This window comes from Fukomys damarensis, unplaced genomic scaffold, assembly GCF_012274545.1.
Source record: "Fukomys damarensis isolate Sample0158 unplaced genomic scaffold, DMR_v1.0_HiC HiC_scaffold_12, whole genome shotgun sequence".
Classification (NCBI taxonomy): domain Eukaryota; kingdom Metazoa; phylum Chordata; class Mammalia; order Rodentia; family Bathyergidae; genus Fukomys; species Fukomys damarensis.
Window position 1 is genome coordinate 29,331,264 of NW_022900924.1, and position 20,131 is coordinate 29,351,394.

Consider the following 20,131-nt stretch of genomic DNA (forward strand, 5'->3'; position numbering starts at 1 on the left):
CTTTCCTAATTGTGAACATATCAGAATTACTTCCCTGTCTCCGGTTTTAAGGTGTTTTATTTGAGCTAAATTCGAGCAAGAATTAGACACCTTCCCTTTTGCTGCTTCTTTTAGTTTTGAAACTATAGAAGGGAGGCAAGAAACTGGATACAGAGTCACACATTGCTGAAGTGTCACGTCAACAAAACCCCAGCCAGATGCAAACAATTGAAGACTTAATGAGACAGAGGACAGTAAACATTAGGGGCATGCTGTGGATGTTTATTCCCTCTGCCATCATTTATATTCTGTAGTAAAGATTCAGTTCAGTCACCTTTTAGACAACTCCCTGTAAACAATACTCACAATTAATGCTGCTCCAGGAGCGCAGGAATTCCTTTGATGAGCTCTAAGAGATTGGTAACAATACCTACTAAAGGGCCACGTTGCTAGGTAACAGCTTGTTTCCTTGGTCATAGTGAATCCATGGAAGACCCCCAGAAGTGGCCAGTTCTCCTCTCCCCTCCTGGGAATGAGATGAAAAATGTCTTCAGAACAATAGCTTTCTCAGAGCGAGAGGAAAGTTTTTTCACCTGCAAGACATGTCTGAAAGGTAAGAAAATGAGACGAAAAGTAACCTTAGTAGTTATTTGACGGAGAGGGGACAAAAGCCAAAGAAACATAGATAGTATTACCAGATTAAATTTCATTTAACGATGTAAAGTCATGGGACGTGTATTACCGATGAAGACTGCTTGACAGAAAACAAACACAAATATACCCTCTCTCTTCACATTATGCAGCTGGCTACAAACACAATGCAGCTTTTTGTACTAAAGAGAGGTGGGCTTGCTCTCCTAATGATGGCATGTCTTTAGACACACAGGACTCTTTAAAATAGTCTATATAAATTCTTTAAAATAGTCTATATAAATTCTTTAAAATAGTCTATATAAATTTCAGGGGGGAAATAGACCAGACGCATGGGTGCAGTATCTATTAATGTCAACTAGATAGGTTTAGATGAAACTACTACTACTACCAGATGAAAAGACACAACTAATTAAAGCCACAAAGCAGATTAAGAGGCCAAAATGTGATCCTACATTCCATAGCTGTTCCATAAGTGTTTCTCAAAGCATTCTGATAATTGACACATAATCATAGGGTTTGCACGTTCCTTGAATTTGGAGCAGGGTACTTTATATTGGTGTGTAACCTGGCTCTTATCTTTTAAAAATAAGATTTGCACCTTCCATTTTTAAGAATAAGTATACCACAGCTTCATAAAAGTCTGAAACTTGCTTGTAGTTTTCCATCTGTTGCCTATAATTAAGAGAAAAATTGTGCTTAGAGAGGAGATAGAGGCCAAAGGAGTGATAAAAGTTCTATTTTTGTTAGCCCAACTATGTATTTCCCAAGCAGTGTCCAAATGGTATGTTGATATTAATGTTAAAATGTAAATGGGTCTTAATTTGAGAAGTCTCCATATAATACTTTTGAAGTGGATATAAATTCTGTGTAGAATTATGAAATTCATTTTTGCCTAGTTCCTAAAACCTTTTAATACACTCTCTACCAAGAGGAAGTTTATTGTGAGCTCTGTATAAAATGATTTTTTATCAATCAGCCAGCAGACCTTTATAGAACAGTTTAGAAACAATGTGCAGGGTGAGTGATACAATTTAAATCTCACCCTTCAAATTTTGAAAGGGAAAGAAAGGCAACAGGAAGGGAATGGTGAAGGAGAAAGCAACAGGAGAGCAAAGAAAGGGAGGGGAAGGGAAGGGAAGGAAAGGAAAAAGTTTTCTCAGCACCAGTATTTTACCAATAACATTGCTGCATATCATGGAACAAGAATCTAATTCGTTCACCCTTCCCAGAATACAGTTGATTTCATTCAGAACTTTACAGGTTTGTCCTTGTTCACAAGGCCTAAAGCACGTTTCCTTGTAGTGTCTATTGCAGTGTAGTTATGCAGTTAAATATTCCAAGTTTTAACAGTGAAGGGAGTAATACAGGTTCCTCCAGTATTTACTAAAAGCCTAAGTAGCAGCTATGTGCGTTGTTACAATGAAGTTGTACAAATTTCTATGTATAATTCCTAGAGGGAACACAGAGATACTCAGCTCCTCTGTCTTCATTGTTTTGGTATTTGGATATGTCTTTTGCTTTTACAAATGTTAGTGAACTTGGTAATAGACATGAAATTTTACTAACTTTCTCTCTTAGAGAAGGATTATACTTGTTTTACTTTTTTGTACTTTAAATTTGGACTTTTTGGTGTTTATAAGATGAGCATAAGCTCATGCAAATTTTATAAAAGTAAAAAGTGGGTCACATAAAATTAAAATCTAACTCATTCAGGTTAAAGTATAAAACTAATTGCAGCTGTATATTTTTCAAAATTAAAATGTATTGTTATATATGTAGTCTAATTTAAGGCATGTCTGTTAAAATCTTTCTTTCTTAAATACAAAGCTCTCACAACAAAGCAATGAAACCACATAGCACATTTAGAAGCTGCATCATATTTGGGATTGTTTTGCTGACCTGCATGACTCAAAGACACCCACCGTCCTTCTGCATGAAGTGTGACCAGCACACCTTCCTCCAGCTCAAGAGCTCGGTTCACCTCGGAAACTAGGCCATTTGCTACTTCCTCCTTCACTCACCTTACAAAGTTACATAAGCACCCGCTTGACATTTTATTTAAAAGCACCCCTTGCTGCAGACAATTTATGAGGCGTATACATTCTGGATTGTAAAAGGACTTTGCAATCTTCTGATGAAACTTTCTCATGAATTGATGTTATATTGCTGTTGCTTTTTTATCCAGCAATCTCACCTCACCTGATTCCTTCTTGCTAGTCAGTCTACATTAAAAAAACAAAAACAAGAATAGATGGCCAATCCAGATAACGCCCATAATGCCGCCTTTTTACAGACCCCATAAATCATGGCTGATGAACGCCCAACAGTTTTAACCATTGCACCTTCTCTGCGGCAGCTGTATATTAGAACACTAATAAAATTAATTCCTCTTTCATAAAAGCTCAGATTTGTAATTTATGATAAATGTTAGTTCGGTGCAGGCAGAAAGATTAAAAAGGAGTAAGCCAGTACCAATTAAACTGCATGTATCTGGTTTTATTGGGGTTGTGGGTAGTTAGGAGAGGATTTTTAAACTAGTGTGATATTATCTAGGATGGTATCCTTCATAGATTCAACTGCTGAAGGCTTAGGTTTGTTTTCAGTAAATAAGAACTGCTCATTTTTACAGGTTCTATTCACCAGTGAAATTGTTTCTACTTGGTTAAGTGGAACGATTAGAATAAGGAAATCAGTATTAGTGGTTGTTCTCAATAGCAAATGCTTCTTTGAGCTTGTATAGTTACTTAAGGCCAGTAGCTTATCTGAATCTTATTTGAGCCCTAGTGGTTAACACATAGCCATTTGCCTGTGTCTTGAGTCAGTTTCCCTACCTCTCTGTACCTCAATTTCATCATCCACAAAATCGAAGCAATAATACCCACTTCAGCAAGTGATGAGTTCCATGTGAAGCTTAGTATAGAGCCTAGCATGCGGTGAGTGTTCAATAAATGTTAGCTGTATTTATTATGATAGTAATAGTAGTGACAAGAATGTTACACCAGAAAAGAAAAATCTATCACTCAGGTAGAGTTTACACCATCTTCTAAATACCAAAGATGAAAAACCGATGATCAGAGGCTATCACTATTTTGTCCAGATCCCATTTCTCAGATTCCTAAGCACATAGTACTATTTTGACCTCCCTGTCGAGCACATTAAAGCAATGGTAGATGCGGCAGAGGTTTGGGTTAATTATGTTACCAGCAGACGCTTTCCTTTTAACTTACGTTTTTGAATTAGAGAATTGGAATTTACTTATTTTGCTGAGAATATCTCAGAGGTTTTACCAGGACTATTCCAGCACCCCACCACTTGTCTCTGCTTCCTGACATGGTGCCCAGGAGTAACAGAAGAATGTGAAGGAAGAAAGCCAGAGATTTCACACTTGAAGCAAAACTAGTCACATACTAGTTAGCATCTCCTTAGCTGAAACCCTTGACTATTCTTCATTTCATTCTTTAAAAAACAAGACAGAAAGAGAAGTGAGGGAGGGGGAATGTGAGCTGTGTAATTAATTGTATCGCCAAAATTTTAATTCCTCTCTGGTATTAATAAATTCCTAGATATTATCAGATGATACCACAACAAGTTCTAGTTTAAAGCCGGCAAAACATAGCTAGGCACTTAGCTTAGTGTAAAAGCACACGCTTAACATAGCCAACATCTTGCATCTGTTCCACAAATAAAAAGTTAACAAAGAAGAGAAAACCCTAATGTACCCTAAGACAATAACTTTCACTCACTTTGAAAAACTTTTATCTTGTAGCTATCGTACATGGTCTTGTAGCATTACACAGGAAGACGTAATGTAAACTCACTCAACTGGATCTTTCTCATCAGATCTTTTATGTATGTGAACAGCATTTTCTATATCTTACTTTGGTGAGATTATGTAAGTAGAGCATTTCAAATACTTGAGATTAAAAAAATAGAGACTTCTAGGTTATTAACTCAGTCCCTAATTGTGTAACCGTCACTGGCGTGAGAATCTCAAGATACCATTTGCCATGTTCATTATCCTTGTTATAATATGATTTTGTATTGGAAGAAAATAGCTATGATACTTTAATGAAGACAAGTCAGTTAAAAAGTCATTTAACTATCCCCTGTTCATCTCCCAAACTATTATTCTATTCCTTTTAAATTTTTCTTAAGGAAAGGAAATAAGGGAAAAGAAAAAATATGAGAAAATGAAAAAATGGAAATAAAGTATTTGTAAATAGGGAAGGGAGGAGGGGGTGAAGGGGGGGCAAGGGTAAGGGGAAAAAATAAGACCCAAGACCTTTCATGTAAAGGTACAAGATCCCAATGATGAATGTAACTGTGCTGTATGACTAAAATGTACCAATAAATTCAATGAGAAAAAAATGTTTTTCTTAAAGTTGTTCACTAAAATTTTATTTATAGATAGCAGGATTAATTCACTTTAGGAATAATACAAATTAAGAAATTTAATATTTTACTTCTAAACTTGTTTATTTTTAATAAAAATTTAATCTTTGGTAATGTCAAGAAGCAAAGTCTGAATTAATCAAATGGGAGTGCTATGAGAACATATATTTTCTGAATTTTTTTCATATTTAAGAAACAATTCTTGACTTTTAAATTTAGTGGCAGATGGAGAAGTAATTTTCTACTTGATAATAAAATATTGTTTTGTTTTATTTTTAATGACATGGTAATGCTATTTTTATACTAGGATGCTATTTTTAGAAACTAATGTAATTTAGAAAATAATGGCTATATAGGCTTATGATATCAGCTCAATCTTTAAAAAATGAAAGATATCTCAGTACAGTATTTCATGAATGTGAGCTCATTATACAAGAATTACGTTTCCTTGTCAGAAAAGCGTCTACAGAGGTATAATAACTGTACTATAAAATATATAATGCTATTTCTTAAGAATCTTGAAGCCTGAAAAAATAAGAGAAAATAATAAGAGAAAAAAAGAGGCCAGAAAAAGTGCAATAATTTATAGGTTTACTTAAGACAAATAATCTTTGGATATTGGTTTTAAATTATTGGCTTAAAATCATGTACAGCTTCAATTATAGAAAGATAAACATACCTATTGCTGAGGAAAGTGAGAAAATTATAAGAATAACAATGTATGAAAAAATGAAAAGGTTCTCTAGTCAATTGTTCTCAACAGTTCTGTCATTTCTATATTCCCATTTTTATAACACTAAGCTAGAAAATGTCTTTTCTACTTTTCTGTACTAACCTCTTGATTGAAGAACCTTTTCATGTTTTTGCATCTAAGCTTTTTAATTTTAATTTTTTATTAGCACATGTTTACAGTACATAATGATCACCAATATTTAGAGGAGCTCTAAGGAAACAGTTAAGGCCCAGATTCATGAGCACCTATAGAGTTAAGAGTGTATATACCAAATATTCAGCTATAGCTACACTAGGAATGACATTCCAATATGAGGGCTGAGCTCCTTAGGGTCTTATAGGTGTTTGAGTGGGGGGAGCATTATTAGATTAATTTTCCTGTGACATGTATTTCATGTATATAGCCCTTAACATTGAGAAGAATTTTTCTTATGTGACTGTTTACAACAACAACAAAAAAAATAGGATTATGACAAGATGGGAAGTTCCTTTTAAGATCTAGGTAGTTCTATGATATAATTTATTTCTCCTCCAAATGGAAAAAGGTGCTTATAATTTATTGTTATTTTTAAACAAAGTCATTGACATTTAAAGAATTTAAAAGAGATGTATAAACACTATACGCATTTTATTTCATTCAGCTCCTCAAATCAAAACACAAGTAGTCAAGAGATTTGTCAATCGAATTCATCATACTACTCTGACCTAAGTGAGACTCACACTCTGTCAGCTCTGTCAAGGCACAGAAGAACATTATATTCACATTCGGATTCTGGAATATCATCCTCAGTAAATAGTTTTCATTATCTCTTTACATGTGGATCCCTAAAACATGTGTTATCTTATATTTAATATTTTCAAATAAACCATGCATACCTCTTCCTCCTTCCCATCTTCTATGATTGTTCACTTATTCCACTGGATTAAGATGAGTTAATCACTTATCTGCTTCAAAAATTATGGAAAATTAGTTTTAGGAGTACATTTTATTCAACTTTGTATCCCCAGCATCTTACACAGTGCCTGATCTCATAACTAGGGTATAATAAATATTTTTGAATGAATGAATGCAATGAAATGAAGCATATTGTTGGCCAAATACAAACAAATTAATCAGAATATATGTTTTGAAAAATCTAAAGCTAATGAGACACTAGATTAGTTAACTGGATGATTAAAATCAAGAAGGGAAAAAGAACAGGGAAAAACACAAACATTCACTATTCCTTTAGAAATAAACAGTAGTCATACAACATTCAAAACCCTGCATAGAAATTATACAAAGATGTGCAATATCTTCTTTTGCTACAACGTCAGAAGCTCTAAATTAACCAAATGACTTCTTTTATACACAGGTTTTCTATACAAAATTAGATGTTGCATAAAAAGTGAAAGCTTTACTCTCAAATACAGCTTTAATTTAAATTTGTTTCTTTTTCTAGTATGAGTTTCATAACATAGTATAAAAAGGCATAGGGGTGTAGCAGCCTCAGGTAATTTAACTTGCAAAAAATGTTTATGTTGCAATAGAAGCAAGAAAAGAAAAATTCTAAAAACACAGCATGTTAGGAAAGAAGCTTCTATAAACAGGAAAATTAATCAACAATAGACCTGATTACTATATTTTGTAGTAATCAAAATATATTTGTGTTTATTGGTTGTTGTAAAAAACAAATCAAAGGGATAAGTTAATTACTTGAAAGATCATTAGAAAATGTTCAAACTATCTCAAAAAAACATTTATTAAATTTTAGAGTTATTGTTAATAAGCCAGGGAGCTTCTGTTGCTAATTCCAATTTTTTATTTTATTTTTTCATTAGATTATTAGTACTTTTTAGGTATATAGTACAGTTACATTCATCTTTGGGATCTTGTACCTTTACATGATATATCTTCCTTCTTATTTTCCCCCATACCCCTCCTTTCCCTCCTATCCTATTTACAAAGACTTTGTTTCCATTTTTTTCCTTTTTTCACTTTTTTCTTCTCCTTTCTTTCCTTCCCCTCCTCTTCCCATTTCCCCTTTAGCCATTTTCTTCCTATTTCACGCTATCAATTATTCCATTTGAATCTATTTATACTTCAGTTTTTTCACACCAGAGAAACTATTTGGTATTTACACATGTGTGTCCTATTTATTTCACTTAAGAGTGTGGCCTCAATATGCATCCATTGAGCTATTAAAAACTCTAGTTTCTCATTCTTTATGGCTGAGTAGTATTCCATTTTATAGAAAAACCACATCTTCTTTATCCAGTACCCAGTTGATGGGCAATTGGGCTGTTTCCAAATTTTAACTATTACAAATTGTGCCCCTATAAACATGGGTGCGCATATATCACTGTGATATGATTCTTTTAATTCTTTTGGAGAGATACCCAGCAGGGGAATACCTGGGTCAAATGGGACTTCCAATTTGTTGTATAAGTTATCTCCATATTGATTTCCACAGGGGTTGCACTGGTCTGCACTCCCACCAACAATGAAGAAGGGTTCCTTTCTCCCCACAACCCTGCCAGCATTTGCCATTGGTTGATTTCTTGAGAGCAAGCCTTTCTTTCTGGGGTGCGATGGAATTGCAGTGTTGTTTTCACCTGCATCTCTCAAATGACTAGTGATGTTCAACACTTTTTCATGTATTTCTTTGCTGCTTTTACTTCTTTGTCTGAGAAATGTCTGTTCATTTCAGATGCCCATTTTTGAATCGGGTCTTTACATTTGGGGGGTCTGATTATTTTGAGTTCTTTATATATTTTAGATAATAGACCTTTGTCTGAAGAACAGCTGGTAAAATTTTTTCCAACATTGTGTGTTCTCTCAACTTTGTTGGTGGTTTCTCTTGCTGTACAAAAGCTTTTTAATAAGATGAGATCCCAGTTGTTGATTCTTTGTGCTAGTTCCCATGCTACTGAGGATTTGTATGTAAAGTCTTTTCCTATGCCAATGTCTTTGAAACGTCTACCTAACTTATCTTCCAGGAAGTTTAGTGTTTCTGTTTTAATATTAAGTTCTTTAATCCACTTGGATTTTAGTTTAGTACATGGTGAAAGATAAGGGTCTAGTTTTAATCTTTGGCAGGATGAAATCTAGTTTTTCCAACACAATTTATTGAAGAGGCTATCTTTCCTCCAGTGAGGATGGTTGACTCCTTTCCTTTTCAAAGATGAGGTAACTGAGTACATCTGGAGTTGTTTCTGTATCTTCCAATCTATTCCACTGATCCTTGGGTCTGTTTCTTTGCCAGTACCATGCTGTTTTTATCACAGTGACTTTGTAGTATAGTTTTAAGTTGGGAGTTGTTATACCCCCTGCCATATTTTAGGTCTCTTCTGGTTCCAAGTGAATTTCTGGATTGTTTTCTCTAGTTTTGTAAAATATACTGTGTTGGAATTTCAATTAGGATTGCATTGAATCTGTATAGCATTTTTGGTAGTATGGGCATTTTCACATTTTCACTCCTACCCAGGAACAAAAGATATCTTTCCATTTTTTTAATATCCTCTTTGATTTCTTTTTTCAGAGTGCTATAGTTTTCAGTGCTGATGTCTTTTGCTTCCTTTGTTAGATTGATTCATAGATACTTCATATTTTGGAAGCTGTTGTGAAAGAAATTGTTTCCCTAATTTCTCTCTCAGTGAGCCTATTATTTGTGAACGAGAAGGCTACTGATTTTTAAATGTTGACTTTGTATCAAGATACTCTGCTGAAAGCATCAGTAAATTAAGTCTGGAAGTCTTTCGGCAAGTTTTTTGGGTCTTCTCTGTAGAGTGTCATATCATCAGCAAATAATGATAATTTCACTTCTTCCTTTACTATCTCTATTGCTTTTATTTCTTTCTCTTGTCTAATTGCTGTGGCTAAAGTTTCCAGAACTATATCGAGCAGGGGTGATGATATTCAACATCCTTGTCCAGTTCCTGATTTTAGTGTGAAGGTTTTCCATTTTTGACCATTTAATATGGTGTTGGCTGTTGGTTTTTCATAGATAGATTTTATCAAGTTGAGATAAAGACCATCTATTCCAATTTTCTGCAGGGTTTTTATCACAAAATGTTGTTGAACTTTGTCAAATGCTTTTTTCTGCATCTGAGATGATCATCTGGTTTTTCTCTTGCTACTATAGTGTACTATATTTATTGTATGTTGAACTATCCTTGCATCTCTGGGATAAATCCAACTTGGTCAGGATGTATGAACTTGATGAACCTCTGTAACCTGTTTTCCAGTATCTTATTTTAGATTTTTTTTTTTTTGTACCGGGGATGGAACTCTGGTCTTTGTGCTTGAGAGGCTCATGGCGGCACCACTGAGCTAAATCTCCGGCCCCTTATTGAGGATTTTTGCATGTATGTTTGTAGGGAGATTGGCCTATGCTTTGCTCTTTTGTTTGTGTCTTTCCCTGGTTTTGGAATCAAAGTAACATTTGCTTCCAGGAATTAATTTGGAAGTATTGCTTCCCTTTCAGTTTCACTGAAAAGTTTAAAGAGTAGTGGCAGTAGTTCTTCTCTAAATGTTTTATAGAATTCAGCAGTGAAGCCATCAGGACCTAGGCTTTTCTTTGTTGGTAAATTTTTATTTACGTTTTCAATTTCACTGGTTGCAATTGGGGTATTTATAATTTTTCTATCTTCTTCATTCAACTTTGGTAATTCATATGTATCTAGAAATCTATCTGTTTCTTTGTTTTCTATTTTCTTAGAGTACAGGTTTCTGATGTAGGTATTGATGATCCTCTGGATTTCCCATGGATATGTTGTCACTTCACATTTTTTGTTCCTGACTTCATGGATCTGAGCCTTTTCTCTCCTTTTTTTTAACAAAGTTGGCTTAGGTTTTATCAGTTTTATTTATTCTTTCAAAAAACCAACTCTTCAATTCATTGATTTATTTATATGGTTCTCTTAGTCTCCATTGCATTGATTTTTGTTCTGATCTTTATAATTTGCTCCCTTGTATAGGCTTTGGGTTTGTCTTGCTCTTCTTTTTCTAGGATCTTAAAATTCACTCTTAGATTATTTATTTGAGCCCACTCTGTTTTCCTAGTGTGGGGATTCACTGCTATGAATTTCCTTCCTAGAACTGCTTTCACTGGGTCCCATAGATTCCTGTACGTTGTATTGGCATTACCATTAATTTGTAAAAACTGTCTAATTTCTTCTTTGACTTTCTCTGTAACCCATTGATTGTTCAGGAGAGTGTTGTTCAATTTCCATGTGTTTGTGAAGTTCTTACAGTTTCTTATGCTATTGATCTACAGTTTCGTTGCACTATGGTCTGATAATATACATGGGATAACTTCTATTCCTTTGAATTTATTTAAACATGTTCTATGAGCTAGTATGTGGCCTATTTTGGAGAATGAGCCATGTGCAGCCCAAAAGAATGTATATTCTGATTTTGTGGGGTGGAACACTCTGTAGACATCAATTAAGTACATTTATTCAAAAGCTTGGCTCAGTTCTAGTATTTTGTTGTTGACTTTTTTGTCTAGATGATCTGTCTATTTGTGACAGTTGGGTATTTAGGTCCCCTACTACAATTGTATTAGTGCTTATTTGTATTAGTGCTTATTTGTTTCATGTGTGTGTGTGTGTCCCTTAATATTTGTTTTGTATAATTGGGGGAATTAGTATTTGGTGAATATAAATTTATGATTATCATCTCTTCCTCCTGGATTGTTCTCTTTACAAGGATGTAGTGGCCTTCCTTGTCTCTTTTAATTAGTTTTGGTTTGAAATTTACTTTGTCTGCAAATAAAATAGCTATTCCTGCTTTTTCCCGGGTTCCTGTTGGATGGAGAATTGTTTTCCAACCTTTTATTTTCAGTCTATGAGTTTCTGTTTGAACTAGGTGTGTTTCTTGTGTATTGAATATTGTTGGATTTTGCTTCTTAATTCATTCTGCCAGTCTATTTCTTTTGATTGGTGAATTGAGGCTATTAACATTGATGGTTATAACTGATGTGTACTGAATTGTCATTGTTCTGTTATTGTCCTGTTGTTGGCTCTTTTTAATTTTTCCCCCTCTCCTTTTAATTTCTTGCCTTGCCTGATTGATTTGCTCTGTTGGGCCTCATGGTGTTGTGACTTTCATTTTCTTTTTCTAGAATATTGCTTAGAATTGTTTGGAGTGCTGGTTTGGTATTCATGAAGTTTCTCTGGTGTTCTTTGTCATGGAAGTATCTTATTTCCCCATCCATTTTGAAAGAGTTTTTTGGGATACATCAGTCTAAGTTGGAGGTTGTTTTCTTTTAGGGCTTGAAATACTTCACTCCAGACACTTCTACACTTGAGGGTTTATATTGAAAAGTCTGCTGTGATTCTGATGGGCTTTCCTTTGCATGTGATTTGTTTCTTTTCTCTAACTGCTTCTAGTATTTTGTTCTTCTGTTAAATTTCTGAGATCTTGATTATTATATATCAAGGTGCAGATTTTTTGTTTTTATCATGGCTAGTTGGAGTCCTATGTGCCTCACTTCTCTGTATGTCAAATTATTTTGCTCAGTTTGGGAAGTTTTGTCTCATTATGTCTGTGAACAGATTTTTTGTTCTGTTTTGTTTGGTACTGGGGATTGAACTCGGGTTCTTGCACTTGTGATGCAGGCACTAGAACCACTAAACTAAATCCCTGCCACCTATGAACAGATTTTTTTATGTAATTTGTACTTTCTCCTGCTATTTCATGGACCCCTATCAGTCTTATATTATTCTTCTTTTTATCTTCTTGGAGCTCTTGGATTGATTTCTCATGGTCCTTTACTATTTTTAAGTGATCTCTCTTTTCAAGGTCACTGACTGCCATTGTCCTCTATATCTGATATCCTGTCTTCATATTGGGTCAGTCTGTTGTGTACACTTTCAATAAAGTTTTTTTTTTTTAATCTCCTGAATATCTATCTGAATCTGTTTCTTGGATTCTGTTTCTTTCCTATGTTGGGCATTGATGACTCCTATCATGGTCCTGAATTCATGTGTTTTTTAAAATCTGTTTCTATTCTAGAGCCTCTAATCATGTCTTTCATTGTGGAAATTATTTCTCTTTTGAATTTTTCTAGAGCCTGATTGATCTGTTTTGTTCCTTCCTGTGCTATGAATTCATTGTGTCTTGGTGGTTGATTGTCCAACTTTTCCACCTTATATTCCCCAGAATTTGCCCTTGGTGAGCTAGAAGTCTGTATTTGTGCCTTGCTTTTTTTTTTTTTTTAATTATCTAAGATGTATATATTCCTTTTCACATATAGTTAGGAAATATATGCTATAGTATAATTATTATAAATACATTATATATAGTATTATGACATTTAACATACACATATCAATTTTTATAAAGGTAAAATTATTTAAGTATTTGGGAAAAGACGTTCATTTCACTCCATAAAACTAAACTTTTTTTTTGTTGTGTGAAAGAGTTGAACCTAATAATTAAACATCACAAGCATGGAAAAGAATATTGAAGGAGTTTTTGAATCTCAAAATGAAGAAAGATATACAACCATTTTATAAAAGCACAGAGATGTCACAAAGTGCAAGATTGTTAGATTTCATCACATAAAATTTTAAATGTTTTTATTAAAATAATACCATAAATCAAATTAAGACAATGAAATATAGACATATTTCAAATTCATGACTAGAAAATATGTTTAATAGATAAAAGTCTCATAAATTCACAAGAGAGATGGATCAAGGATGTGAATTATCGGATTTATTTATTTTTGTGTTTGTGCCTTGCTTAAGTGTTTTCTCATTTTTATTTTTGTTGTTGGTACTGTCCTTGGTTTAATTCCTTGGTTAATACCTCTATCTTCCAGATATAGCAGGTTATTAGGTTTTGAGTGTTTAATGACTCAAAGACATTCTCATTTTCATAATACCACAAAGGACAACTGATTAGATTAATCACTACACCTTAGTTCAAGTGATACAATCAGCAACACAATAACATCAAGCACATTTTAGAATTTGAAAATTTGTGGTTGTTATAATCTATCACCTTTAATTGTGTGAATTAAATCAAAATTGAGGATCAGCCTATAATATTGTTACAGTGGCTAAACTCTTCAAAATAGCAACTTTACCCTTCAATGTGGGGACTTAGAAGGAGTTGGGAAGAGAGGGATATATAGGTAGAAGGATAGGAGGTTATAAGTGAAGCCAGAGGGCATAGGAAGATAGCACAAACTCTGGGAAACTTGAAGACAAGAGGGAAAGACAGAGTGTAAAAACAAAGACAGAACAAGACAACTTAAGAGCAGTAGGGAAGCTACATATTATATTCACTTTCCTTTGAAACTAATGACAATCGAGTGAAGGAAAAAGAAGAAATCCAAATTAGGGCAGGAATAGGAACAAAAAGGAAGATAAAGTACAAAGTAGGAGAGTAAGAGATTGAGTTGAAAAAAGAAGAAAGAAAAAAAGGAATAATTTGAAGAATGAAAAAATAAAATTAAAAAAATTAAAATTAAAAATAATAGGAAAAGAAAAAAAATAATTTTAAAAAAGGTGCATAAAAATGAAGGGCCTCCTTCAGGGTATGTCTCTGCTGTCACCATAGATGATGTTGGCAGCAATGTGCAGATCTAAGTCAATTAGTCTTAGCAAGCCAGCAGTAGACTCCTAAGATTCAGACTGATTTCTGGCTGCAAGGTCCAAGTTGAGCTCCCTGACCACCTACAGGGTTAAACTCTGCAAGGCTGTACTGCAGATTCCATCTGCCCTTCCCCTGAAGATAGTCCAGGTTTGGGTGGGAAGAGGTGAGCCTTTCAACCTAACCATCTATGGTGGTCTGCTGTGCCTTTATGGCACAGATTCTCTTTACTTTATCAGTGGGCTTCAGTTTTCATTAAGGAGAATGAGACCCTCTTTATGTTGTTCACTTTTGCTCTATCTTCTGGTGTCCAGTACAATGGCCTTTATGAACCCCTGTGCCTCTGTAGTGTGCGTCTAGGCACTGTCACAGCCAGGAGGCCTGAGGGGTGTGTGTGTTGTGGGGGGAGCACCTACTGGGGTGCCGGCGGGGCTAGCAGGCCTCACCAGTCTGCTCTGCTTTGAGGATAGGGGTGCTGGGGGTGGGGTGGCAGCCTAGCTGCACATGGCAGTCACAGTCCTCACTGGTCTCTAGTTCTACTTTTATAGTGTGATATTAATTGGAACAATCAATGTCATTTAATATGTATTACAGTTAAAAGTTAATAAGTACTACAGTTAATGCACCTCTTTCCCATTCACTTTATGGCAGTCTTTTCTCATTTCTACTCTATGACATGTTCTAATCACAAGTATTGCACCATGTGTAAAAGTTTTTATGACCTAAATATCTGGAGGAATACTTGATAGCATGGACTAACAATGTATATTAGCATGCTAAAGGTTTTGAGATGTCCTTTCTGAAAGAAATACTGTTAAATTTTCTTAGTTAAAGAAAGGTTTAATCCAGAGTCTCATAAGCTTATCTAATGATGCAAATGGTTTTAGTGTTTTTATTTTTATTCTTTTTTGGTACTGAGTTCAAACTTGGGACCGTGTGCTTGCAGGGCAGGTAGCAGCAGCACTGATCTAAATCCCCAGCCCAGTTTTAGTGTTTTTATGAGTGAGACAAATTTACAGATGAAAGCATAATCTATGTGAAATTCTAGCCAATAAGATAAAGACAACTGTTTCAAATACTTTAATAATATTTCCTTTAATATTCTGGATTGATGAGTTTATATATCCGTAAAACATTGGTTAACAGAAGAATGGATCTATGGAGTATATACAAATTTAACATAATATTCTTTTCATGACATATAACTTGTGTATGTGTTAACATTTAAACAATCATAAGCTTTATAAAACTGGGGACTTAGAGCAACTATAACTTTACTGTTAGGAAACAGTATAAAAGTGCTCCAAATGTGATCTCAGCATATGATCTGAGAGGTAAAGTACTGTCCAGAAGAAGAAAAATGACCAGATAAGAAATATTTATTCAGTACTGGCTACACATTTTCAAGACTATTTATAAATTGGGATTTTCACCAGGCAAAACCAGTAAGCTATTTAATAATTTATAAAGCATGATTTGTGAGTAATAATTGAATGACTTTGGGAGATGACAAATGTTACCAAACTTACGTTTGCACATCCATGTTTATAGCAGCACAATTCATAATAGCTGCCTTTTGGAAGTAGCTTACATGTCCTTCAACAGATGAATGGATAAAGAAAATGTAGTTTTTACACACAATAGCATACTACTCTGCCATAAAGAAATATAAACTTGAATCATTTGTAGGAAAATGGATGTAACTTGAGACCATAACAAGTGCAATAAATTAGACATATAAGCTTAAATATCACATGGTTTCTCTTATGTGAGAAACCCAAATTATAAATAAAGAGCAAAATAAAAATCAATGGGAAGTATGCAGATAGCTATTTCTAGAATGAGAAGAGAGATCAAGAGATGAAGGGTGGGAAAAATGAAAGGAGAATAGGAAAAAGGGGATGGAAAAAGGAATTAAGATGCATTATATACATGTGCCAACTCCATTTAAGGAACACAGACATTATGTACTGTACTGCAAATATGTACTAATAAAACATAAAAATACATAAAGAAAATAGTAATCACATTAGAGAGGGATTCTGTTTTGTAACTTGCAAGGGTGGGCCTTGAACATTTGGAGTAAGACTGATGAATTATAATGAAAAGAACCTACATAACGAAGATGTGTTAATTAGAACTGTTCTAAAATAGAATGAGATGCCTCATGAAATATTCAATAAATATTAAAGGATGATTTATCAGAGCTTGTGTAAGTGGAATATTGGTACAGACACTTATTCAGTGATGTTATTTGCCATCAAACATAAATGAGTTGCAGGTGTTGTGAATACAGTGCTGACTAGGAACATAAAATTTAGAATGGACTAAGATGACTTCCATAGCACTGGATATTTGGATTCCAATTTGCCTGAATACTTGGCAAAATTTGTATTGCTTTTACTTGAAGAATAATAAATAAATTACATATTGCCAGATGATATTTTTCTTCTTTCTTATTTAAAGCTTCCATCAGATTCTTGTAAGTACCTCACTTGGAACAAGATAGAACAACATGACATTCAAGGAAGTCAGCTGCATTGCCCAAGAGTAAGAGAAGGTAAAAATAACAAATGTGTATATTCTTTGTGTACTTTCTGAGAAGCATTATTTTATTTTATGGATTAAAACACAATACTTACAGGTAGAAAATATTCCTTTTTCAATTGGTATAGTAAAATCACCTTTAAAGGAATATTCTTAAAACTGATTACATAAACAACTAATATTCTGTACTAAGTTTTTTTCTTTTTATTGAGTTCATTGGTATACCCTAGGTATATAGCACAGTTACGTCCATCATTGGGATCTTGTACCTTTACATGACAGGTCTTGGTTCTTATTTTTTCCCCTTGTCCCTGCCCTCCCTTCACCACTCCTCCCCTCCCCATTTACAAACTTTTTCATTTTCTCCTATTTTTTTCCTTTCCCTTATTACCTTTCCCTTACCCTTCCCACTTTCCCTACACCTTTAGCCCTTTTCTTCCTATTTCACATTGTCAATTATCTCATTAGGATCTTATGTACTATTATAGCTTTTCACAACAGAGAAACTACTCAGTATTTACACCTGTGTGATTTATTTATTTCACTTAGGAGTATATCCTCAATATGTATCTTGTTGCATCTTTCCCTGGTTTGGGAATCAAAGTGATACTTGCTTCCAGGAATGAATTCAGAAGTATTGCTTCCCTTTCAATTTCATTGAAAAGTTTGAAGAGTAATGGCAGTAGTTCGTCTCTAAATGTATTGTAAAATTTAGCAGTGACCATCAGGACCTGGGCTTTTCTTTGTTGGTACACTTTTAATTACATTTTCAATTTCACTGACTGTAATTGGGTGTTTAAAATGTTTTTATCTTCTTTGTTCAACTTTGGTAATTCATTAGTATCTAGAAATATGTCCATTTCTTCTGTGTTTTCTATTTTATTAGAGAACAGGTTCTCAAACTAGGTATTGACTAGCCTCTGAATTTCTGTTGGATCTGTTGTGACTTCACCTTTTTCATTCCTGATTGCGTGTATCTGTGCCTTTTCTTTCCTTTTTTTGATAAGGTTAGCTAAGGGTTTATCAATTTTATTTATTCTTTCAAAAAACAACTCTTCCATTCATTTATTTTTTATATCATTTTCTTAGTTTCCATTGCATTGATTTCTGCTCTAATCTTTATAATTTCCTCTCTTGTTTAAGCTTTGAGTTTTTCTTGCTCTTGTTTTTCTAAGAGTCTAAGATTCATTGTTAGATTGTTTATTTGAGCTCACTCTGTTTTCCTAGTGTGGGCATTCAGTGGTATGAATTTTCCAAGAAGAACTGCTTTCATTGTGTCCCATAAATTCCTGTATGTTGTATTGGCATTTTCATTTATTTGTAAAAACTGTCTGATTTCTTCTTTAATTTCCTCTGTGATCCATTGATTGTTCAGGAGAGTGTTGTTCATTTTCCATGTGCTTGTGAAGTTCCTACAGTTTCTTGTGCTATTGATCTCCAACTTAATTGCACTGTGATCTGATAATATACTTCAATTCTTTTGCATTTATTCAAACCTGTTCTGTGAGCTAGTATGTGGTCTATCTTGGAATAAAATTTTTTTTTCAGTACTGGGAATCAAACTTGGATCCTTGCACTTGCAAGGCAGGAGGCAGAACTATTGAGCTAAATCCCTGGCCCTGTACTAAATACTGAAAAAATAGAAAGATAAAGAGAAATCTTTAAGCCAACTATTTAAAATAACCACTGTGAATTTTAGTTCCACGTAGTCATTTATCATAAAATATACATGCCCCACGACTCGTATACTTCAGTGTCTAAAACATAATTGCCTAATCCATTAGAAGGACCCTATACTTGAGAGACTTACAGAGCAAACAGGACCTTTACACACTAATGTATTGCACTGCGTCAAAAAACACTAAACACCACTAGGGAAGTAACACTAGGGAAACTTGTATTTTGAAACCCATCCAGGGATACATTCAACATTTCACAACCACCCAATATCCTAGAACACATACAAGGAGAAGGCTGTTCCAGAGAAAGGTCCTTATATAAAAATAGGCAAGATATTCCTTTCATCATAGAAATAAAGGAAATATGAAAAAGAAGAAACATGAGTCCTTTGAAAATTTATAATTCTAGAGTTACTGACTTCAATGATATTGAAGTAGATGAAAATTTAGATAAAGAATTAAAAGACTAACTCTTGGGGAGCCCCCGGCCTGCGCGACAACAGACCAGGAAGGCCCCAAAGACCCCGGAGGGGGTTTCTTCAGCTGCCTGCCTGCCTGCCTGCCTGCGATCACCCGGCGGCATGCATGCGAGCTCCCGGCCTGCGCGACAACAGACCAGGACGGCCCCAAAGACCCCGGAGGGGGTTTCTTCAGCTGCCTGTCTGCCTGCCTGCCTGCGATCACCCGGTGGCGTGCGTGCGAGCTCCTGGCCTGCGCGGGAGCTCCCGGCCTGTGGGACAACAGACCAAGAAGGAAGGTAGCCGCGAGGGTGCCCTTGAAACACCCCCCCCGTTCTCAAAACTCCTGATCGGGCCAGTCTTTAGACCAACTCTGAAGAGGCATAGGTTCCCATGAAGGGTAGTTTTCTGAGCTCCCAACTTTGAACATCTTTAAAGAAAGGGCAGGGGAAACCTGTAATAGAACGGAGTGGAGTTCAACCCTGAGGGTAAGGAAACTAAAGTTAGGCTTTGTAGATTGTGTTCAGTCTCAGTCGTGAGGAACAGCCATTGGCTAGCTAAGACCAGGGGATTGGGTTCCGCATATGACTGTGCATGTGGTATAATATGAGATCAGAGATAGCCTGAAAGAGGACCTTCAAATTCTTTTTCTTTCCCTCTCTCTTTTCTCTTTCTTCCTCATTCCACCCTAAAATTTCTTTCTTCTTTTTTCTGTCCTCTCTCTCTGACTCAGTCTCTTGCTCCACCATAGTGTCCCTCATCTCCCTTTTTATACCAGCTCCTGAATAACTCAGACTTCTTTTATTATTTTTTGTTTTTAGGAGGGGTTTCTCTTTATGTTCGTTTCTCCAGTCATTTTGCCTCACTCATGGCTCTGTACCTTCAAGGAAAGGCAAGCGCCTGTTACTGTTAAGGGGATATATTCCTGTCCTTATTCCTGCACTCTCTCTACCCCCCCTGAAGTTAATAGCTTTGTAAGATAGTAAGGTAACTCTACAATCTCTGGATTCACTTCAAACGTGCTCTAATTCTTTCACTTATCTAATCCTCTCGTTCTAAGTCGAACCCCCCATCCTAAATGGTAAAGATGCCATATTGAAAAG

At 34.9% G+C, this 20,131-nt stretch overlaps 1 protein-coding gene across 2 annotated transcripts in view; it reads left to right on the plus strand.

Annotated features, from left to right (window-relative positions):
- Window positions 1-283: 283 nt before the first annotated feature.
- Window positions 284-20,131, plus strand: part of LOC104850007 — a 45,777-nt gene continuing 25,929 nt past the window's right edge. For both annotated transcript variants that reach the window (XM_010606689.3, XM_010606690.3), the window contains exons 1-3: window positions 284-592; window positions 6,399-6,546; window positions 16,811-16,904. In XM_010606689.3, the coding sequence (XP_010604991.1) occupies window positions 582-592; window positions 6,399-6,546; window positions 16,811-16,904 (253 nt within the window). In that variant the 5' untranslated portion in view covers window positions 284-581. The remainder of the gene's footprint in view (window positions 593-6,398; window positions 6,547-16,810; window positions 16,905-20,131) is intronic.